The 26,189-nt window shown below is 45.2% G+C and overlaps 1 protein-coding gene across 1 annotated transcript in view; it reads left to right on the top strand.

The window, feature by feature from the left end:
* The window catches only part of nrxn2b (neurexin 2b), a gene marked incomplete at both ends in the record, with an annotated part of 864,412 nt that overhangs the window by 281,046 nt on the left and 557,177 nt on the right, over positions 1-26,189 (top strand). The window contains one exon of the mRNA XM_083789063.1: positions 22,937-23,238. Coding sequence (XP_083645189.1) covers positions 22,937-23,238 — 302 coding nt within the window. The remainder of the gene's footprint in view (positions 1-22,936; positions 23,239-26,189) is intronic.

Here is a 26,189-nt window from a genome sequence, read left to right as displayed (position 1 = left end):
TGCACAATCTGTCAGAGATTCATTAGGGAGTCCTTTTTAGCACATCATATTTTCTGATGGGGGTTCGTGGTTTGAGAACCATGCATGGCCTTCAGTGTTTTCATATCACCTTTTCGGTGGTACATTATGCTTAATGCAAAACGCACCCACAATAAAAAAAAGACATGGAGAGTCGAGTCGAGGCGGCACTTCCACTGCATTGAAAAAGTGCCATGCACCACTGCCCAATTCAAAGGCATGACATGTGTGATCATATACTGCTCGATTCCGGTGACAAGCTGGAGGAGGCCATTGGCGGCGATGTGCCAACATTATAATTAATCATCCCTTGAGATCGAAAGACAGTCAGAGATCGCGGATGGAAAAGCGAGAACGGAGCGGCGAGAGAGAGAGAGAGGAGAGAGAGAACGGTGAATTAGAAAGTGGGAGACTTTAATTAGGCTGTGGTGTGTAGTGTGCTGTCTGCCTGTGTCACAGAGGGGTAACGCTGCACAGGCCAGGCCCAAGGGGAGCGGTATAATGGGAAAGTCACTTTCAAGCTTCACTAGTGTAATGGGGGACCCTCCCTCACGGGACAGAGTATAGGGAGGGGGGTCGGTGAGTTTTTGCCTTATTCCGGCGTGCCGTGCAGTGCACACACAGCGACGTGGCAACCTGGCCACACTCGCCGACTGAGTCGCACACTGTGCAACCCGCTCAAGGTTGAGTCAAACATTTGACGGATTTCATTGTATATTATATATATATATATATATTTTAGTTACAGTCGTGTAACGCACACACACGCACACACACACACACACACACACACACACACACACACACACACACAGGGAGGAAACACACACCTTTATTGTGGTAAACCGGGTGTCATATCAGTCTTGTGGCTAAACAGGTTGCTCAGCGGGTTGTGAAATTGAAACGCAGCCTTGGTTATTAGACAAACAGCATATCAGCTGTACTGCTGCTTCACTGTCAGCGGCCGCCATTGCGACACCTAACAGCGTATATAAAGTCGTTTGTTGATGAAGAGGAGTTGTATTTGTGTGAGCAAGCATTTGTGATTATATAGTGTGTGTGTGTGTGTGTGTGTGTGTGTGTGTGTGTGTGTGTGTGTGTGTGTGTGTGTGTGTGTGTGTGTGTGTGTGTGTGTGTGTGTGTGTGTGTGTGTGTGTGTGTGTGTGTGTGTGCGCGTATACGGTGTGTATGTCTGCATGCCTGCGTTTGCACTTCTGTGACATCCAGGCTGTTGTACGTATTTTGCATCGCTGGAGTTAAGTAGGCATGGGACAGATTCACGCAACCACATCCGTGCTACCAAACATGAAAGGCTAATGAAAACATGATCTCTGCTTTAATGTTACACATGAATCCATTATCTCATTGCCACTACCGATGGTGTACTTTACAGTATATGTATCATAAATAAATTCACACTGGGGTGAGGCCGTAGTGATGAATATAGAGTTATAATACCCCGCATTATGTTAATGTCTCGTTGTGTCAAATGTACGTATGTATGTAATCATGAATACAAGGCTTTGAATTATGATTATGATTATTAGTAGTATTGTATGCTTGGGCCACTCTGCAATCGCAGGCGACAGTCGAACATGCGAGGAACGTGGCCGATCCTGTGATCTACTAATCAAAACATGTTTAGATTAGATTAGATTAGATTCAATTTATTGTCACTGTACAAATACTTTGACAATGAAATGAATAGTGGCGTCCAACCAGAGTGCAATACAGTAATGCAATAATGGGAATAAATACACTTGTTGTTGAATGTACATAATGTACAGTCAACAACAAGTGTATTTATTCCCATATTTCCTATTATGTTGCCTCCGATATTAAAATAATTGCTATGTTACGTTTTTCTTTCTCCTTTCACTTGAATGTGTGTGCATTGTAGGCATTATCAGCCATAATGATTGTATTATTAAGAGTAGTATTTGTACACTCAGAGTAAAATTAAGAGTCAGGCGTGTAATGTGCTCTCTGTAATTCTGTCAGTAATAATTGCCAAATGTCCAGATGGTTATAGTATTGGTGCTCGAATATTCCTTTTAAAACGCCACATGTATTCGCACAATTTTCGAATGATTTCGAATGTCGAATGTATATGATTTTAATATGAATATGATATGAATATTGCAGAATAATATGCTGTAAAACTTTCTCTTTCTTTTTCTATATGGTCCGGTCCTGTATGGGCCGTGGTTGGTGCTAGAGAAATGCACTCTCTTGAGTCTTGCGAGATCAAATGAATGATTCATAATTATCTTATTAGCCACATTTTTGTATAATGTTTTAGTTTACGTGGCACAGAGTCTCGCCAGAACTCACACAGCAATTGTATTGTTTTTTTTAAATTCAAATCTTAATTTAAAATATTCGATTATTATTTGAATATGGAATATTTGTTGGCAGCACTATTGTACATTGATATAACCAGTCCATTATGTTCTTACCTCTTAAAACAAATCCTAAGCTGCTAAGATGCTGTTCAGGTTTGGATCATGTTTAAGCATTTCACAATGTCTGTAAGTAATGTTTGTAAGTAATCTTCCTGGCGGTTTGGGATGCGGTGTTGTATTTCAAAACAAAAGTAACCCTGCAGTTCTCCGTGGGTTTCTCTGTTATCACAAACAGAAGAGGCTCTCTGTATATGTGTGATCGACCTCTATATCTCCCCACTGAACTTAGCAAATATAAATATAGCTGCATTCCATGGAAGATATTATCTAGGCCGTGATCTGTGCTATTCATGGTACTCCCATTCAAGCAGTTTCCTTTTGGCCTGTGGCTCAGGCTCTGTCCTTTAGATGTGAACATGAGAAGGGGCTGGGTACAAATTGTCCAAATTACAATTTAGGCATTTAGAAGAAGTGCAACTCTCTCTCTCTCTTTCTCTCTCTCTCTCTCTCTCTCTCTCTCTCTCTCTCTCTCTCTCTCTCTCTCTCTCTCTCTCTCTCTCTCTCTCTCTCTCTCTCATGAAACAAAATGACTAAAAGGCGACTGCATAATTTGAGAAGGCGCTGTCGAGACTCGAGAATAATTTATTTTGCGTTTTGAGACATGCTCTTATGACGCTTTGTATCGGCTGTCCAAAGACAACTGCATATACAGTGGCTCGTCCTCCGAGCTGATGGTCTCTCTAATAAGCCCTTCTGTCAGACATGGAGGTACCCATCACCACACCTGGCTACACCGTCAATAGGGTGACCAGATCCAAGCTGTTCATTTGGGACATGCTATTATCATTATATTCGACCATAGGCCTAATATCGCCTATCATTTTGTTGTTAAACCCCTCTGGCGTCTCACATTTTGTTTTAAAATGCTCATTTTGATCACGGGTGGTATATTATGGCTGGTACATGCAGATACTGTAGCCTATAGGGGATATTTCTCATGTTGCAGCCTGGGCCGTGGCTCAGTGGTCCAGGCACCTTGGCTGGTAATCCAGTCGTGTGTTCGTCTGACAGCTTGTCTATAAAAGATTGATTCATTTGAGGCAATATGCAAACCCCATGCAGTTGCTCCATCATAATTTCACATCTACGCCTACAGTATACTAGTTCAAGACTTCATCAATATTCGGTACTTCAGTAAGTTTATATTGAAGTCAGTTTCTGTCGATGACATTTGTGGTGTTTTTTTAATTCATCACTGCATGACGAACCTGTCTGGCCCCAGGGTAAAGGTTAGCAAATCTATACATTTTCGCATATTAAACGCCTGCCTGAGTTCCTCAAATCAGTTGTCCAGTCATGCTGTAGCACAGTGGTTCTCAAACTTGTGTCAAATAAGGACCCCCAATTGACACTTATTAGCCTGCGGACGCCATATTTGAAAATACACGGCAATGACTCATAAGAGAAGATTGTTATGGCGTGATTCTCAACCACTTTAATTTCAAGAACCCCACAGTTTGACATGTATTAGGTTATGGACCCCCATTTAATGGCATTTCTATCTCTGTCGGACCACAATTTATTGTCATTGTTAATTTAACTCAGAATTAATGGAGAGTCCAAATGGATTTTGTACACTCTCTGAGTCACAGACCCATAAGGGTTAATTTGCTTCCAACTACAGTATCTATCATTAGCTGGGGAGCCCCTGGAACTCCCTCAAGGACCCCTGAGGGTCGTCGGACTCAGCATGAAGCTATACACCACACAATACACCCACACCACACCCCCGATAATCCATAGTGTTAGATTGTCCTATAGATGTCAACAGAACTCAATAAGGGGTGAGACTTAAGAGAGGAAAAAAAAACACGAATAATGATCTGCTGGTGAGGACATTTACTTTTAGTATTCCAGAAGTATGGAGTTAGAACAGTCTCAAAAGGTTCACAGTAAATAACACAGATTTGTAACTCACAAGTTCAGATTTGCAACTCACGTGAGTGAATTTGTGTTTCACATTTGTGTTTTGTATCCACAAGTTCAGATTTGTGTTTTGTATCCGTGTTTCGTATCTGTGTTTCGCATCTGTGTTTTGTATTTGTGTTTTGTATTTGTGTTTTGTATTTGTGTTTTGTATCTGTAATTCGCATCTGTGTTTTGTATCTGTGTTTCGCATCTGTGTTTTGTATTTGCGTTTTGTATCTGTAATTTGCATCTGTGTTTTGTATCCGTGTTTCGCATCTGTGTTTTAAACACAAATAAAAAACACAGATGTGAAACACGGATACAAAACACAGATGCAGATTACAGATACAAAACACAAATACAAAACACAAATACAAAACACAGATGCGAAACACGGATACAAAACACAAATCTGAACTTGTGGATACAAAACACAAATGTGAACCTGTGAGTTCACTCACGTGAGTTGCAAATCTGAACTTGTGAGTTACAAATCTGTGAGACTTTTGAGACTGTTTTTGAGACTCTTCTGACGTTGGGCGTTAACGAACGTCATCATTGGCTGAGGGAATCTGTCAATCATTCTGATTGACAGATTCCTCTGCCAATCAGATCGGTCCGCCTTCAGCCAATCCTATGGCTCCTTACATTGTAAGGGGGGGGGGGGCTCCTTTTGCAAGACCCCCCAGTAACTCTGTCATTTCTCAACCGTTTTGGACGGGGGTGGGCTCGTTGGAATCATGTCGACCCCCTGGGGGTGTCTTTGGGGGTCTCAAAGATCGGGGACCCCCAGGGACCCCCTGGGACCCCCCGGGACCCCCAAATGGTAACTGTCATTTCTCAACCGTTTTGAACATGGGTGGGCTCATTTGAATTGTGTCGCCCCCCCTGGGGGCGTCTTTGGGGGTCTCAAGGTTCGGGACCCCCAGGGACCCCCCGGGACCCCCAAATGGTAACTGTCATTTCTCAACCGTTTTGAACGGGGGTGGGCTCATTTGAATTGTGTCGCCCCCCTGGGGGCATCTTTGGGGGTCTCAAGGTTCGGGACCCCCAGGGACCCCCAAATGGTAACTGTCATTTCTCAACCGTTTTGAACGGGGGTGGGCTCATTTGAATTGTGTCGCCCCCCTGGGGGCGTCTTTGGGAGTCTCAAGGTTCGGGGACCCCCAGGGACCCCCCGGGACCCTCAAATGGTAACTGTCATTTCTCAACCGTTTTGGACGGGGATGGGCTCATTAGAATCGTGTCGCCCCCCTGGGGGCGTCTTTGGGGGTCTCAAGGTTCGGGGACCCCCAGGGACCCCTGGGACCCCCAAATGGTAACTGTCATTTCTCAACCGTTTTGGACGGGGGTGGGCTCATTTGAATCGTGTCGCCCCCCTGGGGGCGTCTTTGGGGGTCTCAAGGTTTGGGGACCCCCAAATGGTAACTCTGTCATTTCTCAACCGTTTTGGACGGGGGTGGGCTCGTTGGAATCATGTCGACCCCCTGGGGGTGTCTTTGAGGGTCTCAAAGTTCGGGGACCCCCACGTGGTAACTCTTGACATTTTCATGATAGATCTTTATTGATGGGAGGGAGACAGAGAGAACCATTTATATTGATCTGCATATTCTTCTTACTATAGCTCTCTCTCTCTCTCACACACACTTTTCAGATATCACTTGATATGGACATTTAACCAAGCTATTTCCCTCTGACAAGGCTCGCCGTTACCCGACAAAACTGTGCAATTACTCAATTACTGTGCAATAAACACTCAAGCCACAACGAAAATGTATTTTGTTGCTTTTATATAAAAATAGAAATAAACACATACACTAATGTAAACTGTGGTTACAATAAACTAGACCAGTCCGTACGATGTGTGAGCTAACTAGCATGGTTCGGTTGTTAGCATTCCTCATTGAAGCATGCAGTAGTGCAAAGCAGGTACATTTTACTGTAAACACAAAAATAGACGAAACACACCATTAACAGCAGATATACCAGCCACAAAAGTCTCTGTGCATTTGCACACTTCTTTTTCAAGTCATGATTGATTGATTGGTTTATTAAGTTTGCAGAATTACAGTACATTTCAAGTACAACTCTAACAAAACGGTAGAGAAATGACAGAGTTACCATTTGGGGGTCCCTGGGGGTCCCTGAACCTTGAGACCCCCAAAGACGCCCCCAGGGGGGCGACAGGATTCAAATGAGCCCACCCCCGTCCAAAACGGTTGAGAAATGACAGTTACCATTTGGGGGTCCCTGGGGGTCCCCGAACCTTGAGACCCCCAAAGACGCCCCCAGGGGGGCGACACAATTCAAATGAGCCCACCCCCGTTCAAAACGGTTGAGAAATGACAGTTACCATTTGGGGGTCCCGGGGGGTCCCGAACCTTGAGACCCCCAAAGACGCCCCCAGGGGGGCGACACGATTCAAATGAGCCCACCCCCGTCCAAAACGGTAGAGAAATGACAGAGTTACCATTTGGGGGTCCCTGGGGGTCCCTGAACCTTGAGACCCCCAAAGACGCCCCCAGGGGGGCGACACGATTCAAATGAGCCCACCCCCATCCAAAACCGTTGAGAAATGACAGTTACCATTTGGGGGTCCCGGGGGTCCCTGGGGGTCCCCGAACCTTGAGACCCCCAAAGACACCCCCAGGGGGGCAACATGATTCTAATGAGCCCATCCCCGTCCAAAATGGTTGAGAAATGACAGTTACCATTTGAGGGTCCCGGGGGGTCCCTGGGGGTCCCCGAACCTTGAGACCCCCAAAGACGCCCCCAGGGGGCCGACACAATTCAAATGAGCCCACCCCCGTTCAAAACGGTTGAGAAATGACAGTTACCATTTGGGGGTCCCGGGGGGTCCCGAACCTTGAGACCCCCAAAGACGCCCCCAGGGGGGCGACACAATTCAAATGAGCCCACCCCCGTTCAAAACGGTTGAGAAATGACAGTTACCATTTGGGGGTCCCGGGGGGTCCCTGGGGGTCCCGAACCTTGAGACCCCCAAAGATGCCCCCAGGGGGGCGACACAATTCAAATGAGCCCACCCCCGTTCAAAACGGTTGAGAAATGACAGTTACCATTTGGGGGTCCCGGGGGGTCCCTGGGGGTCCCGAACCTTGAGACCCCCAAAGACGCCCCCAGGGGGGGCGACACAATTCAAATGAGCCCACCCATGTTCAAAACGGTTGAGAAATGACAGTTACCATTTGGGGGTCCCGGGGGGTCCCAGGGGGTCCCTGGGGGTCCCCGATCTTTGAGACCCCCAAAGACACCCCCAGGGGGTCGACATGATTCCAACGAGCCCACCCCCGTCCAAAACGGTTGAGAAATGACAGAGTTACTGGGGGGTCTTGCAAAAGGAGCCCCCCCCCCCCCCCCTTACAATGTAAGGAGCCATAGGATTGGCTGAAGGCGGACCGATCTGATTGGCAGAGGAATCTGTCAATCAGAATGATTGACAGATTCCCTCAGCCAATGATGACGTTCGTTAACGCCCAACGTCAGAAGAGTCTCAAAAACAGTCTCAAAAGTCTCACAGATTTGTAACTCACAAGTTCAGATTTGCAACTCACGTGAGTGAACTCACAGGTTCACATTTGTGTTTTGTATCCACAAGTTCAGATTTGTGTTTTGTATCCGTGTTTCGCATCTGTGTTTTGTATTTGTGTTTTGTATTTGTGTTTTGTATCTGTAATCTGCATCTGTGTTTTGTATCCGTGTTTCACATCTGTGTTTTTTATTTGTGTTTAAAACACAGATGCGAAACACGGATACAAAACACAGATGCAAATTACAGATACAAAACGCAAATACAAAACACAGATGCGAAACACAGTTACAAAACACAGATGCGAATTACAGATACAAAACACAAATACAAAACACAAATACAAAACACAAATACAAAACACAGATGCGAAACACAGATACGAAACACGGATACAAAACACAAATCTGAACTTGTGGATACAAAACACAAATGTGAAACACAAATTCACTCACGTGAGTTGCAAATCTGAACTTGTGAGTTACAAATCTGTGTTATTTACTGTGAACCTTTTGAGACTGTTCTAACTCCATACAGAAGTTTCACTTCTCCGTCTGCATGAGTTGTACCGGCTGTAAACCTCCTCAACTAATATTTCCCCTTTAAATGTCTTATGGAGTTCATTAGAATTCAACTGAAGCACTGGGCAGCTACACGTTAACGGGGGAAAAATGTCTCCCTTGCTGGCAGGCTTACCAGACGCCCATGTGCTGGGTGGTTATTACAATGCCGTTTTCACATGTCACCCTATTTATTTAATAATGTATATATTATATTACACACCTAATGCCTCTCGCCTGCTCTCCTCTTGTCCGGGAGTGTGCCATGTTTTTCACTTCCTCCGTGGGCAGTTACATGCTTTCACGGTATCCACAGTCAAAGGAGTCAGTGCCCTTAGCAAAAACTTGTGCTCATTATGAAACTCTCTCGTCTGGCTCAGTGTCTTATTAGTGGTTAAATTCACCGGAGTGGATCTCTCTCTCTCTCTCCATCTCTCCATCTCTCTCTCTCTCTCTCTCTCTCTCTCCATATTGACTTTTGCCGGAGTCTGAGGCTGACTTTGAGGTTCACAGAGCAGACAATTCGCCTCCTTTCACCGCGGCGCAACATGCTGAGGGTGTTACAGTATCAACATGAGGGACGCCAACTAACTGAACAAGCTAGTGAAGGAAGGTCAGGGTTGAACTGGACACTTTGGACAGTCTGCATGTGGGGTTGAGAAAGGGCAGACGGGGAGGAAGCCGGACGCCAGCCTGTTGAGAAGTTGAGAACGCCTCCATCCAGTGTTTCTATGTCTTCCTACTGTATAATAAGTGACTGGGGGGGTTGTTTTCATAGACCTATAGTTGACTACTGTTTTGACCGCGACGGAGGCATGGCTTTCACTAGTATACAGAGGTGCTATTTCACTGTGGCTGGGTCAGGCTGGGTGAGTTCGGGTTTGACATTATTTACTATTCTGTCCATATCGGGTTACAACTCGGACGGGGCTGAGTCGGCTCTACCGAACTTGAGCCACTGGAGACACCACGAGTGGCCCTCTGCCATGTCGAGAGTTGCGTCATTGTCTATGTGGAGGATTTCAGTATCATATGTACAGATTTTTTAGTTTCCTAGGCGTGTATGTATATGGAATTTGCAATTCCGTGCTATTTCACCGTGTTTGTGTGAGACCGGGTATGTCTGTCTGTCTGTCTGTCTTTGTCACTTCTGCACAGTCGCTGTCGCCGGCCATTGTCTTTGCACGATGTGCTGAAAACGTCCCTGAAGTCTGTACACACAGTGAAATAAAAGATTAAATAAATCAATAATAAGAGCTCACTATCTTTTCAAACTCCCTTCTTCATTATTGTCTGTCTGTTAGGAAAAAGCAGTAGCCACTATTCTTTTGTGAGACATTGTGGACACTGAGCTTCATGCACACATGCGCAGTTGCGCACCCTTGTACGTGCTCGCTCACATAAATGCACAAACACACTGTACATGGCTGTGCATAATAACACACATCCTCCCCTTCTGGTGGTGACATTAACATATTAAGTAAAGTCATTAGCGTGGGATGATTCTTCAGGCAATTTGCCAGGTTTCCAATACAATTAAAGCAACCCACATACAGTATAGCAACACTGGGCAGCCATCCAAATAAACACCGCATTCCTTTTTCCTTTTCGCTCAGCTTTACTAGTGACAGCACTTTGTGATGAGCCACGCGACGAGCATTTCGTTCAATTTGATGTATGTATCTCTTCAGGCAGATGGTTCGGCTTTCAGGACAATTATTGTGTGTATTAAACTCACTGAGTGATTCTATTACGGGGAATGGACTCGCTCACTTCTTGCATGCTAACGCATTTTGATATTCTCTTGTATTGTATTGTCTTATACTGGCACTTACATCAAAAGGGCATGTGAGCTCAAACCCACAATTAAATATTTTGGTTTTAATATGTTGATATTCATTTCGTATTCAGTTGTATTAGGATGTTGATATTCCTTCATCAGCCAACACTCCCCACTGACAGGTAGTTACCCCCCCCTTTTGATTTACATCAAAAGGGCATGTGAGCTCAAACCCACAATTCAACATTTTGGTTTTATTATGTTGATATTAATTTTGTATTCATCCTTAGGACCCCAAATCACACCTTGGAAAGCATGAGTGTCTATTTCAAACAAAGTGTTTTTTGACTGAGCAGGAATTGCAGGTCATAATTTGACCCCCCAGTATTAGGATGTATACGTGGCTTCGCGTGTGGTTAGAGTTGGGGATAGGGTTCGTAATGGGGCGAGTCGGACCAACGGAATAAGGCTCCGTCGGAATAATGGGCCGTCAGGAACAATGACACGGCACCCCGCCCCCTCTGACTTCGCTGACAAATAAATACAGTGTGGGTATGTGGGAGGGGGGGGGGGTGTATGTGTAACTAGGACAGGGGTCGGCAACCCAAGATGTTGAATGAGCCATTTTCGACCAAAAGAAAAATTTCAAAATCTATCTGGAGCCGCAAAAAAATGTAAGCCTTAAAATATATAATATATATATATATAATGAAGACAACAGGGCTGCAAGTGGATATTAGCCTATCTATCAAAATAAAAAGTGCGCTATGGTTTAACTTTCATTACGGGCCTGAGCAGTGCGCTGAGCAGTGCGCTCACTGTGCAATGCAAACTAATGCGCTCCCGGTGCGCATTTCTGAACGCAGTCAACGCACCCTCCATTATTATGCCATGTTTTTTGCATTGTGTTCTTACCCGTTTAATGTGATTTATGTGTGTGGACATCGCTGGAGAGCTTCTCAACATTGGGCACGTAAAATGTCACTTTAATCTTCACACACAACTGCAGGCTCTCATCGGTGAGGCGTGTGCGGTATTTGGATTTAATGTAGTTCATGTTTGAGAATATCTGCTCACAACGTTGATCCAAAGATGGATAATACTCCAAATGCGAGTTTCTTCATGTTCACATAATTGTCTGGAAGAGCATTCCATGTTTTCCACACAAGTGTGTCGTGTTTTGGGAGGTTTACAATATCGGTATTTGCCTGTATGCTTAATCTGCAGTGACAAACTATCAAACAATAAAAAAGTAACGTTGAAAGACATTTCCAGGGAAAGCATGCTAAGTTTGCATGAATGAGAGAAAGAGGGCTGTTGCAGTCGCAGAACTGCTGAAGAAAGCAGAAGGGAGCAAAGTCAGCAAACTAACTTTTAAGAAGTGGATCGCAGCTTTAAACTCCACCACTGCTGGCTGCTGCTATAGTTTCGTTGCAACACGGGAGATAATACAACGTCTATATGACTCCTTCATATAGTCACCGTCTATAAACGGCTGTCTGTGAACGGCTTGCCACGTTTTATTTATTGTTTGATAAGTTTGTCACTGCAGATTTAGCCATGGTGCGTCATGGCAACTGAAGCCTGTTTTACGCAATCGCTACATTTACATTGTAAACGTGTACATAAACATTCAGATTCCAAATATAAAGTACTCGCCACATGTGCCACTGGTGTTAGAATGTTGCTGGTACAGCGATTAGCATTGCTGCATCCCGCGTTGTTTAATAAAAAGCATTTTTATCCCAGCTGTTATTTTGCCATTGGCTTTCAACTATGCGCCCCCAACCGGTGTGCAACTGTGGATTTCCCAACCCTGTATGAGAAAAGTTGCCGGGGGGCTCGGATAAAAAAATAATTTAATTTATTTTTTATTAAACAACGCGGGATGCAGCAATGCTAATCACTGTACCAGCAAATTTCTAACCCCCGTGGCACATGTGGCGAGGACCTTATATTTGAAATCGGAATGTTTATATACATGTTTGGACTGCGTAAAACAGGCTGCTGTTGCGTCATGGGCTACTGCAGATTAAGCATACAGGCAATCCATCTGCATTGGCTGTGAAGGCATAAGCGTCTGTCCACGAATTGTTAAATCCTCTGTTTTCGTCGGCTATCTTTCTTTTTCTCCCTGTAGAAGCCATAGCGTAGCAGGCACCAGCCTCACACCCCCACCGGTCGGCGGTTTGTTTATAATAGTGTCTGGCGCGCAGCATGCGAGTGTGTCGCATGCTATGACGCAAATTTTAGTTGACATTATATGTTGAAACTTAATATTTATTAAGTTTCCCAATTTTTACAAAATTGGGAAACTTAAGAATGTTTGGCCTCCTACAGAAACCATAAATGAAAAATAAAAATATGAAAAAATAAACATTATACATTTTCATAGATTTCTTTGTAATGCTACAGGGAGCCACTAGGGGAGTGCTCTAGAGCCGCAAGCGGCTCTAGAGCCGCCGGTTGCCGACCCCTGAACTAGGAGAATAGTTTATACCTTTAAAACTTTGACTGAAGAGGTGCGGCGATAGGCTGCCCTCTGGTGCGACAGAGAACAGATCACGGGCCATTAATGGCACAGACAGACCGTGTCCTCTTTGAAAGGTCAGACTAAGAACCAGCCCGCCATAGATAGAACCCACACCGTCCCCCCGCACCAGATGCATAACGCTGACACAGCGGCCCGACCAAAGACTTTCAACACTCCATTCTTTAATCCATTCAGTACAGGAACCCCTTTTGGTGTTTTAAACATTATGTTATACTTTAGCTATTGAAAAATCGCAGATCTACAAGCTCATAGCGTGGCACAGAGTGCCGTGCTACGAGCTTGTAGATCTGCTATTTTTTTTTAAATCGTGAAAATGTGGCGCAAATATGGAATATATATTCTTTCAGAGCGAATGTTTTTAACTCAATTCTTTGCTTCTGGGGAGGAGGTCCCTGGAACAACATATTTTCAGGATTTAGAAGGCATTTGTAGTATCGTCCTCAGGTCTAAATGGTTTAAGTGTATAATGTCGGTGTATAATGTGACCCCATCTGCACTGCCAAGCTATTACGAAGACTCCGTTTAGTCCGTTTAGTATGCAAACCATGCCATGATCCCCTTCCGTCCTCATCGCTCGATCTGCCAAAAGGAGTTTTGATTCATTTATTTATTATTTCGAGTCGTAGTAGTCAGCCTGCATGCTCCTCACAGTGACCTTCAGGCTGCTGTCAATCAAGGCGGCATGAGGGGATTTAAATGAAAATAGGCCGTGCTCTCTTAAAACATGACCCGCTTTTAAGGTTGCAGGAGCCAATTGCAACTAATCTAAGCGTCTTCCTTCAGGGATATTAAAATCCTGTGTCCTCCACCGTAGCACTTGGCTGCCGTATAGGGCATTGTAAAGTTTATGTACACCTTGTAGACCTTATTAAGTGCTACCATTAAGTAAAACACTTTGTAAGAATGATGGGTACACACATGCAGCAGGTGAATGCTACAAGATAGGCAAACTCTATAGGAACATTTATTGTTTTAGGAGTAACAAGTAGTTCAGACTGCACGATAATTGCATCCCGTGACTTTCCTGCACCGTTTTTCACACAGTGCAAAAGAAAAGTGCCAGCCAGATCGTCTCTCTCTCTCCTGTGAGCTTTGATTAACTGTGTGAACTGTGCAAAGACACGGTCTGTGCATGACCAAGACACTCGCGACACAAATGAAGTGTTTTTCCGACGAGGCGAGGAGAGAAGCGTCGAGCTATAGATAGATGATAGAGCTGCGGGGGAGACGCTGTGAGGCGAAAGCCGAAAGAGGGCTTGTAACACCTTCCAGAACGACATCAACAACCAGGGACATGACGGAGGCTCTGTGATCTTCTTGGAAGTGAACAAGACACGGAGGGAACTTTAGTAGAACTTTGGCAAGAGCTTTCCAAATGTTTTTGAATTAGCAGAACCACAAACTGCTGCAAATCAATACACAGATGGCATAGACTGCTTGTTTCTTGCGGGCGTATTTGGAAGAAAATAAATCGCATGGTTTCACACAACTTCTCCTCTCTCACATATCATCCACGCGCCTGTGTTTTTGTGACAAAATGTAATTTGATGACCAGACAGACTTGTCTTTGTAATTTGTAATAATGCAATATATACCCGATTACAAGGCCTGACAGTTGTGTAGTGAGAACTGTACATTGAAAATCATGTTCGTGTACGTCTGCCATAACATGATGCATGTCATTTGGTGTGGGAACTGTCTGGCTGCCAGCGGTATTGCAGCTGTTGAGGCGACAGGGAAATGTTGCATATCTTCTAAATACCTAAATCATATTATTCTGATGGGATGAGATCAACAATGTGAGTGTACTCGACATTGTCAATTTTCTGAGAAATACATAGAAGAATAGGGTGTTTTTTTGCCACACTATAATTACTACCCTTTAAGTAACTCAGCTTCCTTTATCTTTATACCATGGAGAGCTCATTTCGTGTTGCCTTTCGGCACAAACGGCGGGGACAAAAGAAATGCTGCACATGGCGCATTAGCTCCCTTTCTGTAAAGTGAAGAGAAAAATGGCTCCCACAACAAAAAAAGAACACTGGCCCTCTCTGGCAAAACGAGCTATGGGCAGACAGCAAATTATAGCCCCGTCATTAAGGGAGCGCAATAAGTCCACAGATCAATATACAGTAATCACCAGTCCAGGGAAGAAAAGGGGAGCTAGGAGCTCATAGCAGACAGGACAATGTTCACGTCTTTTGTCACGGAATACATAGACACCACGAAGACCTGGCTGCATGATGTAGTCCATAAATAAATTACCCATCAGATAGCTAACTACTGTAGCTGGCTCCCCGAGGAGCAGGGCTGGGGTCCACGATGAGGTGGCTTTCGGGGGTTCAATAATATTTCAGAAGAGAGAATTCTGGACACAATTATGTCCCATTTGATTTGTCTGGAGTGTCGAGGCTTATGCTCGGTACCTATAGTCTGAAAAACGATTTTGTATCACTTGGGAAGCCATTTTATGTCGGGTACGTACTGGAAAAAATAACGCTTCAAATCATGGCCTGCTGAGACTAAGTATTTTCCACACACACTTGTATGGCATTAGGTGTTGAACACCCGTCTGCTTCTGGCCCCCAAACAGGTGTCATTTTGGTGTGAATACGTTGTTTTGTGGTGGTGAAGAGTAGACTTGTCGAGATGCCCGGTGAGAGCTAGTAATTCATTTTCTCCTGGCCCCGGCGAGCTTAGAACATCACATGTTTTTTTTGTGTGTTAAGGATGGCTGACAGTTCAGATTTATATTTGAGGGAGCGAGGGGGGAAAATCCATGTGGAGTGAAACATGAAGGGGACTGCGGACGTGAACAACATCTATCAATCATCTGGCTTCCTTCCTTTTTCTTTCTCTCCCCAAGTGGACACCCTAACCTCGCTTGCTCGCACAATTTCAAAAGCTGCTCTCTCTCTCTCTCACTCTCTCTCTCTCTCTCTCTGTCTCCGTTCTCCTTCGATCAGTTTCCTCCCTCCTCGCCTTCCCTGGGGGCTTTTTTGGCTCTCTTTCCCTCGCAGCGCTATAGCTGCTTCCAGCATGCAGATGGCTGTACGTGTGCATGTGCATCGGGGAGTGAGATTGCGTGGCGTGCACGTCGTCCACGACGCGTGCATGCACGTGTCGATGCGTGCATTATTTGCGTAATTATGTGCATATAGAAATGTGCATACGTTTGTGGTTTTGTGGCGTTTTTTTTTTTTTTTTCTCCCTCGACGTCCCTGGGGTGCAAATATATGCACGAATTGTCTCCACTCGGGAGCGAAATAAGCACTCGGGCGCCGTCCGCCCGTCCGTGTGCGCCCGCCGTGCGCGCCGGAGGCCTCGTATGTACACGGGACACTAGCCACTGCCTCGGAGAGCCCGGCAGGCCTCTTTGATTCATGAAGCGACGGCAGAGTATTCACATGCCCTGCACATTTCCCACTGATCTCCTTTATTGTGCGAGAAGAAGAAGAAGAAGTGACTTGTTGTTTTCGGGAGGCTGCTGCTGGGTTGCACCTCCTCCGTGGGGTGGATGTGAGAAACTAATAGACAGTGACTGTGTTATGTTGTTGTTGTTGTTGTTGTGTGCACACATATCAATTGTGTGTCTGTGTGCACGTTTGTGTGTGTGCGTGCGCGTGCAGAGAGGTAATGTAATGTGAAGACGGGATTTCCCAGTGTGTCGCCTCTCAGCCGGGATACAAGTTCATACGAGCACATGCAGACTTCCACACACACACACACACACACACACACACACACACACACACACACACACACACACACACACGTGGACAACAAACGGATAAATACTCATCTCCTCCCATTCCCCCGCTCGCGCCCCATATGCACCATCTCCCGTGGAACCAGCTAATTACCTCTGTATGTAATCCAATAGGCCAAAAAGCAGCGCGCTATAAGGTTCATTATGCGTTGACTAATGCACCACAGAAGTTCGTGATGGGAGTTATCCATGCAGCTCATCTTATTAAACCCTCTCTCTCTCTCTCTCTCTCTCTCTCTCTCTCTTCCAGTACAACTTCTATCCAATTTAATAACACATGCTAGACTGCACTTTTATTAATGTATCATACCCAACCATATAGGATTCCCCTGGAAGTGGCACTTTTGGCCCAGTGCTGACGAACACTGATTGTGTTTTTGTACTCGATCGTGTCTTTTTTGGTGTTCGGTTGCTCATATAACTGGTGGCCATTTTGGTTATGGGTGTCGGTTAGACTGAATTATGGGTGTTGCTATAATGTGGGGCGACGATGCAATAATTACCCAATGATGCAGTGATGATTCTATAGCGACGATTCTCTCTGGCCAATCAGTCGTCTGCACAGTGTTGATTTGACACAGCAAATGTAGATTTAGTTTTAGTCACATTTTAGTCACCTGGAATGTTTTAGTGTTGGTCTAGTTTTAGTTGACTAAAATCTATTTTGGCGGGCCTTGATGCCGTCGTAATGGCTGATTTGACGCTTGCTGAAAATAGCAGATCTACAAGCTTACAACGTGTTGCAGTGCGACATGTTGTGAGCTTGTAGATCTGCTATTTTCAGCATGCAAACAAGTGTAAAATGACTTGTACTGAATCTCTTGTCCACTAGTCCCTTAGTCTAGTTTTTATTTGTTGATGAAATTGTCAATACATTTAGTCTTAGATTTAGTCGTCATAGCTTAGTTTATTTTCCATTTAGTTTTCGTCAGTGAAAAAAGGTAGTCGACAGAAATCTCATAGTATTGTGGTCACATCCCCTTTTGGTATCACCTCAACTTGCTTGGGATCCTCAACAGGGGTGACACAAAAAAACGTACCAAGTACTACAGAATCCACCATTTATTTTCCACAACGGGGGGAGAAAATAAACGATAAGTATAGCCGAGGCGGTTCAAATGTGGCTGAAAAGCACCAAAAGTATCAATTTGTAATTATGTGAATGCGTGTGTTATTTACCCATCCAAGTGCAACCTGTTTACAACCTCCTGCCTATAGCTTTGTGTTTTTTTACATGCTCGTAACTATGGGTACATTATGTGTGCGTGCTTTCCCATGTGCATGAACATGTGAGTCAGTGGGCGTATAAGTCTGTGCATGCATGTGGAATGGACCAATGCAGTGACATTGACTCCACATCCTCTTCTGCGTGCTGTTACTGTATAGATGTCTACAGTTGAACACACAGGCCAACGTTGAAGGCCGGCCGACGTAAGACCAAGTGAAGCTTTGCTTTGCAGGTGGGCAAAGCAAGCTGTTACTCCCACACTACACAACCCGGTGCAGTAAACAAACTATCTAGTGTCTAGACATCTTCAAAATAGTTTTAATATTCCACTGTCTTGTTTTGCTTCTCTGAAATGTTGATTGCAGTGACGAAATCAGTTGATGATGATGATTTCAGTAATGAAATCAAAACTAGATGTAGCCCAGATCTGTTTCTGAGGGGTAGGGACGGGGGTCTGTATTGGCGTCCTATGTTTTGTATATTGGAGGGTGGGTGTGTGTGTCTGTTCTCTTCAAATATTTAATTTGCGATGCCTTCTTTACTGTGCGTTTTTATGGGCGCTATGTATGAGTGTCCCTCCCGGTTGATCTAACTTTACGATCCCGCTGAACCACGGCGTGATGCTGAAGGTCGGCGTGAGAAAGAGGACCGATCATAGCAAGATGAGGGAAGGAAAATGAGGGCCTTTACTACTGTATGTGCTTTCTTTTACGCCCTATAACCACACCAGAGGGTCGCCATGCAACTCCTTGGAACCATTATTCCCAATGGCAGTTGCAAGGAGTTGCATTGGTGTGGTTTGTTTTGTTTCAAGTTGCAAAGGGTCTGGTTGGGACAAAACCTTTTTTTAAGGTAGACCACACCAATGCAACTCATTGCAACTCAATGGGTTGCATTGGTGTGGTTTACCTTAAAAACTGTTTTATCCCAACCTGACCCTGTCGGTGGGCTTTAGAGTGCAAGGGGGCTGAAGTGATGTTTTGGCGCAGCAATCTGCAAGTTGCAAGCTGCAGCAAGCTGCAAGGCGATGGAGCTTCACGTGCGGTCGTATAATTTGTATAATTTTGTCAGTTTCTGAACATGTGGATGTATGGCCACTGTCCAACTACAACCCCTCTCCACATAGTATATAGTCCTTCTCCGTCATTCCCCTTAAACCAAAGGAGTCTTACTTTTTTTTCAGTGAATCTCTGTTTTTTTTCCCTGTCTGCTGCCCAGCTCATGTAGGTAATCACAAGCTGTCGCTTATACCACTAACAACCCTTTTGTGTGGGTGGGGAGGATCTCAATACATAATTGAAAATGCATTGAAAATGGCCCATTTACCACGCTTTTGTTCCTACTACATCAGCAACACAGCTAGGAGGCCTCTCTCGGGAGATTTTCTCTGTCTTTTCTCTCTCTCTCTCTCCCTCTCCCTCGCTTTGTCTCTCCTTCACTCTGCCCTTTTATTTGTTCTTTTTTTCTCTCTTTCTCCCGCTCTCCCCTGATGTGTCTTCGTGATGACGCTGTCATGCCTCACTTGAGATTGCTCTAAACTTTCATTTCAGCCAAAATGCTCTTTTAAGTAGTTGTCTCTTTATCTCTGGGGACGACGTCGTTCGTCCTTGGGTTGTTTTTCAACCCGTGGAGTTGTTCTGTTCTATCCCTTATCCACATTCAGACCTGAGGCTGATTCTAAAAATGCCTTCTAACTAGTAACTAGTTCTCCACTTTTTCGTGATTCAAAAGGATTAATATTTTTTTTCAGAAAATGCGGATGTACAAGCATCCATCCATTCATCCATCTTCAACCGCTTATCCGTAGTCGTGTCGCGGGGGTAACAGCTCCACCAAGGCTTTCCAAGGCCAGTGAGTCAATGTAATCCCCCCCAACTGCGCCTTGGTCTGCCCCAGGGTCTCCTCCCAGTGGGACGTGCCTCGAGGACCTCCCTAGGGAGACGCCAGAGAGGCATCCAAACCAGATGCCCGAACCACCTAAGCAGGCTCCTTTTCCAAGCGAAGAAGCAGCGACTATACTCTGAGTCTACAAGCTCGCAGTGCGGCACAAATTGACACGCTGTGAGCTTGTACATTGAACAGCCATTGCAAAGCAGAGGACTATCAAAGGTGTCCAATATGTTAAAATATGTTCACTTGAGGATATAGGAATTATTTTGGTGGCAGCATATAGTAGAATGCACTTTTTCCCATGTTCTGGATGAATTTGGGGGGAATGAGGACATATGATCTCCTTCTGGTGTCATTCTCAATGTTACCCCTTGTGTTCCAATAACACTGGAAGAATATATTACAAATTGAAACCAATTTAACTTTCCAGTGTTTTTGTGTCCTCCATGATTTGTAAAGGAGTGGATCACATACAGTGTTTAACCTCTTAGCCATAATACCGCATGCATGCATGCATGCATGCACGCACGCACGCGCACACACACACACACACACACACACACACACACACCAACAACAACAGATATAACAGTCCATGCATTCTCCTCCTACGGCACATGCAAGCACCGAATGGACACACTGTTATCCATCACAGCGCCTCTCCTCTTCAACCCCAGAGATTGCTATACTGCGCCCAGCTGGCTTGCTCAATCAGATTCCGCTCTCAATCTATCTGGCAAACCTTTCGCTCGGACATTCCCTCGCACCTCTGCCCCCGGGGGAAATGCACCCCGATATTGGAGTGCATCTCGCAGTAATGGAACCATGGCATGAACTAGATTTGATGATCCGCCCGGTGCCGGGCCAGGCTCCCCTCCCGGGCCGTTCCTCTGTCTGAGTCAGACCTAAACCTCATTACCTGCTGCTGGCTAGAGGGGGGGGGGGGGGGGGGCGCCGTGACTACAGGCCCACGTCACCCCACGTCACCTTCGATCACACGCGGCTGATTTTGTATCGATGTTGAGACTATTATTTAACCCGTTACCACCTTGGGGGGGAATTCTACAAAATTCCCATGCCAGGTGATCCAAACGATTTGGGGCATGAAGTCACGTCAGGCGCCTGGTCTAATTATTCTCTTCCTGTCTAAGCCTCTGTCCTCCCCCCTTCTCCACTGCTGATGTTGTCTTTGCAGTTAAGATGGGTGCGTGGACCACGCTTGAGTTAGAGACATTGTTAAAATGATATATATATATTTATAGTTATCTTTAAAGTTATCATTCTTGGTGTGTACAGACCTTTACTATATACACTAGCAAATCCGCAGCACTTAAGTAGAGGTGTGTTGTGCGATAGATAGAGGCATCAGTGTGTGTCTCGTGTGGACAGGGTGCTTTGTGTTGTTGTGACAGTGAGTACGTGCTCAGTTCCTGACAGGCAAGAAACGGTGTTCTTAGCCCTGCATTTACTGTAAGACCGGTTGGTTTTGACATGTGTCCATTACTGTTAGGACCGGTGCTCTGACAACGCGTCCATTGTGAAGCGAGTTGTTTTGACTGGTAGCATGCTAGCGAAGCACTCCACGGTGCAAGTAGGGCATGCACGTGTGTCACACAAGATACTAGACTGACAGGCATTACCAAAGATGCCGTGACAGCACAACTTATTTTTCCCCGGCATTCTCTGTCTCTCTTTTCGCTCTAATGCACTTTGTCTGTTTCTCTCAGCCACAGCCTTTGTCTTTGTCTATCTCTCCGGTGTCCATCATCTCTGAGTCACGATCCTTCCTTTTCTTTACTTTGTGTAATTGCCTTTTTCCTTCCATCAATGCGTTTTTTATTGTTGATGATGAATGAATACAACTGCTGAGAAATATTGCTCTGAAAACAGTGTGGTCGATCTTTGGTATAGGGCAGGGGTCCTCAACTAGAAATGATGAAGGTCCACAAATATTTTTTTGAATAAGACCGAGGTCCGGTCCCTTGCGCGGCGTCCATCGGAGAGCGGGGCTCTATGCCCGTTTAGTATGGTCAAGCCAAGCTTATACAAATCAGATCCCCTTCCAACCAACCAATAATGGGGTGCAGAGTGCAGGCCCGGAGTGGAACTCCAAATCAGGCCGGGAGTTATACGCCCTGGCAGGCCACACTGCGCGCGCGCCAGAATTTTGGGGGCCCTTGGGGGACATTTTGGGGGCCTTTGCAGCAATTTCACATGAGAAATGTACCATCTGATGTTATTTATATTATTAACTTCTTCCCTCCATTAACATAAGACACACAATGTAGTTGTGCTGCAGCAACACTGCCTGAATTGAATTGAAATTGACTGTGGCTGGCCTGGCCTGAGCTTAGGAGAGATTTATTTTTTGATGCAAAAATAAATAAATAAATAAATAAATAAAATAAAATATATTTTTTATATATATAATTTGCCTAGGGTCCGCAGAGAGGTGGTCCGCGGTCCGGTCGTGGACCGCGGTCCGCCAGTTGAGTACCCCTGGTATAGGGGCTTGTGTTGTAGTATACAGTAGTAGGTGGCTTATACGGGAGGCTTTTTTGTCCGTAACATTATGGATTGCTGAGGTGGAGCACAACACCTCCCATCAGCTCCCAGTCCTTATACCGCAACACACTCACAGTAAAGCCATGCGACTCATTTGAATGGCGGTGCCCGGGATCGAACCCATGACCTTGTGGTTGAAAGGAGTGTGCTCTATATAATACCGACTGAGCTACCCGGACTATAGCCTGGGAAGCATTCCTTTTCGGGTTTATGATCTGGTCGGGAGCCGATGGTAATTTACGTCATGTTGTAGGCATCAGGCAGGAAGCCACAAGCCGTACCCTAGTACCCTAAGAAATTCCTGCCATCATAATTTTAGGGCCTACCCAATGCTGATTCTTTTTAAATATAAATGTGAGTGTACTTTCCAGAGAAAGTATACTATATACCTTTGTTATACCACAGGGATATTATATTGTATTGGGTAGGCCCTAAAAGTATGATCTTTTATTTTCGGTAGTTATTTTTACCATCTGCTTCAGACCGGTTCACACGGCGATTTAGTAACACTGACCAGGCTTTCCTCCGAGGTGGAAAGCCTGGTGACGCGAGGTTACCCGGACTACAGTATAGTACAGTGCTCAGCCATGATAAAAAAAAGATATATATTGTGAATCCTGACATCACTCTCTCCTCTCCCTCTCGCATGCAGGCAAGGAGGAGTCGGTGGCCACCTTCAAGGGGAACGAGTTCTTCTGCTACGACCTGTCCATGACGCCCATCCAGAGCAGCACGGACGAGATCACGCTGTCGTTCCGCACGCTGCAGCGCAACGGCCTGATGCTGCACACGGGGAAGTCGGCTGACTACGTCAACCTGTCGCTGAAGAGCGGCGCCGTGTGGCTGGTCATCAACCTGGGCTCGGGCGCCTTCGAGGCCCTGGTGGAGCCCGTCAACGGGAAGTTCAACGACAACACCTGGCACGACGTGCGCGTCACTCGCAACCTGCGCCAGGTAAGCAAGCAAGGCAACGCAGCGCACACGCGTATAGGAGGAAAACGTTTCACATGCAGGGCGGGGAGGGATCAGGTCACCAAATCTGTTAATTTTGACGGCAAACTTTGGATTTAGTCATAGAGCCCTATTTTTGAATAGTTGAAATAGCTGATCTACAAGCTCACAACGTGTTGATGTAGATCTAGGTTTTTCAAGGTAGTAAAAAAAGCAAAAAGGCAAAAGAAGTTTAGGGATAAGGGGTTTAACACTGATGAAAATATAGTCTTTAGAATAAAAAAGAAAATAGTCTACAGTTGTTTTTGTTATAGATCTTGCTATTTTCAGAGTGCAACACCCGAGCTCAGCAAACAAACATAAATTGACTTGTCTTTTCGTTCTACCGGAATTCTTCTCCACTAGTCCCTCCCTATAACATTTTAGACGCCATGTTGTAGTTTTCGGTGGTCACCTCTTCGCCAAAAACTGGACTATTAGTCGACGAAATCAACACTCCACCGTACCGGATCACCACACCTGCTCTCCCGCTCACACATCACACTCCTGCTGTCAGAGGTCGCCTTTTCCTTCCTCTTTCGCTGCCACCATCCTTCCTTGTTTGTGGATTTATCAGACGGTTTCCCTCACCCTCTCTTCACCTGTTTTGTCTACTGGCTGCCCCGGCTAACCTCAGCGGTTTGTTTTTATTGCAGGTTAGAGCCATCGACCATGTGCTGCTGGGCTGTTTTTGTGCGGTTTGTTGTTTTTGTCTTTTTTTTCCCCCTTCAAACAACCAAAGATCCATGTCACTTGACTTGGATCACACTCAGGGATTGTTCATGAGGAACAGGTCAAAGGAGTTCCTGATTATTTTGATCATAATGGCTGAACAAGATACTTGCTAGTTACACACATGAGCCCGATTTCCACTGCCATGGCCTAACACCACTCCACTCCATACACCGCCTACTTGTGCCACCATTTGTGACTGGAGCTGACAGAAAGGGGCTCATTTTGGCCAGAGTATTTTCAACAGATTATTAAAGTACAGAATGTAAGCTTTCATATGATGTATCATTCCATGAAATTGAAAAAGGAGATTTTAAACTGCTTGTACCAAAAACCCAAAGCTGATAAAAGGCCCTTTGAAAATTCTCTCTCTCCCCCCTACTTTATTTTAATGGAAAATGGTAGATATTTTGATTCGGTGTGGTGTAGTGGTTCTCACAGTGGGTCCAGGCGCGGGATAATTAGCATCAATTTGGGGGTCCGTGATACGAAAAAGTTTAAGAGCCACTGGTGTGGTGTGATGTAGTGTGGTGCTAAAGCTGCAGTCGAAATCCAGCTATACAGTACATTGCCTTTAGCTTCACAATGGGGATTATAGAAACAGCCTCTTCTCCTCTGCCTCTTCAAACCGTGTCATTAACCTATATACAGGAATCGTACTCTTACACATGTAGAAACTTGTGTAGGCTGATTGCAGAGCTGTTCTTGTTTTAAAGGGCTGCTACTTTGAGTTAACCTGACTCTGCCAGATGGGGGCGGTATTGGGTAACCATGTTCCCCAACACAGCATCCATCTGGGATCTCTCAGGGAGTTGAGCTAACACCGAACCGCTCCGTGGTTCGAACCAATCAGCGTGAGCTAAGGGCGGGATATGTGCGAAACCGGATGTGAAGCTATATAGACACGTCAATATGATTGGTTGTGTTTGCACGCCCACACGGTGATAGACAGACGGTCCCATCCAATCATCTACCAAGTATCTTGAAATAAAGGAACAGCCCCGTCATCGAATTTGCTTCCGACATCCCAGATCCCAATAAGCTGTGAAACAAATTTGTGTAGCAAGCTTCTTGGATCTGGCAGCGTCAGGTTAACTTTGAGTGCCATTTCCACTCGTTATTATAATGAGCAGGTAAATGGCGCTCTGCATGTATGCAGGTAATGTACTTAGCTACACAAATGGAATGCGCCCTAATTCATCAGCGGCGACAATGCACTTAAACACCCTTTCTGAGCAAATTACCCGACCTAGCTTTACAAACCTTTAATCGCAGGTAATGGAGAACAAAACACGGCCGTGAGCGTGCGTGCACGCGTGCATGTGTGTGTTTGTTTTATCTTGTTAATTGTCATGCACACACACACACACACACACACACGCACCCCGCATAACAAAAGACAAGTTGAATAGTGGCAACAGCAGCTAGACTCGATACGGCGGGTCATCAATTGGCAGTTGCAGATTGCGGCGGTGAGATGCAATCAATTCCACTTTACAATTGCCTTGCTTACTTCTTCCCACTGTTTTGGTAATTGTAATTGGGATGAATGGCTTGTCATCCCTAATAATAGGCATTGTAATGTAGCCCCCATGCACTGCAAGGACGGGGCCTGATCTGAATGCATTATTAGCACAAAGCAAAGTGCAACAAACAACTCCCTGTTTTTTGTGGAGCTTGTGCAAAAACAACGTTGTATAGCTGTGTAACTCGTGCACTTTGAATGACTGAGTGACGATTCACCCCTTTCACGTCCGACACCTCCGATGCCAAGCGCCGTCAATTACACTGTCAAAGTCGAAGCCATCTCAATGTAACTCAAGTGGAGATAAATTGTAGGGAGAAGAAAGACGTCAGCCAATTTCTGTCATATGGATATGGAGCTGCACAGCGAGAGGTCTGTGTGACATGACATTACATGACCATTACTTTGAAGTTACTTCAATATAATGGGCTTGATTTTGGCATAATTATATACTAAAATAAAAGGGCAGCAATCTGCATGCCGCAGAGACAAAAAAACTAACGTGCACTTTTCCTAATTGTAAACTAACACAATCCAATTCATCCAGGAAAGTGGTTGGATAAAGGTTGACGTTTCATGTTTTATCGTAATTGTGGGGATATCTGGCCCTCATAATTATAGAAACACACGCACGCACGCACGCATGCGATTGTGGACA

The sequence above is a fragment of the Protomyctophum parallelum genome (genome assembly GCF_964188405.1).
Source record: "Protomyctophum parallelum genome assembly, chromosome: 18".
Classification (NCBI taxonomy): Eukaryota; Metazoa; Chordata; class Actinopteri; order Myctophiformes; family Myctophidae; genus Protomyctophum; species Protomyctophum parallelum.
This window is presented reverse-complemented; position numbering and strand designations above follow the sequence as displayed.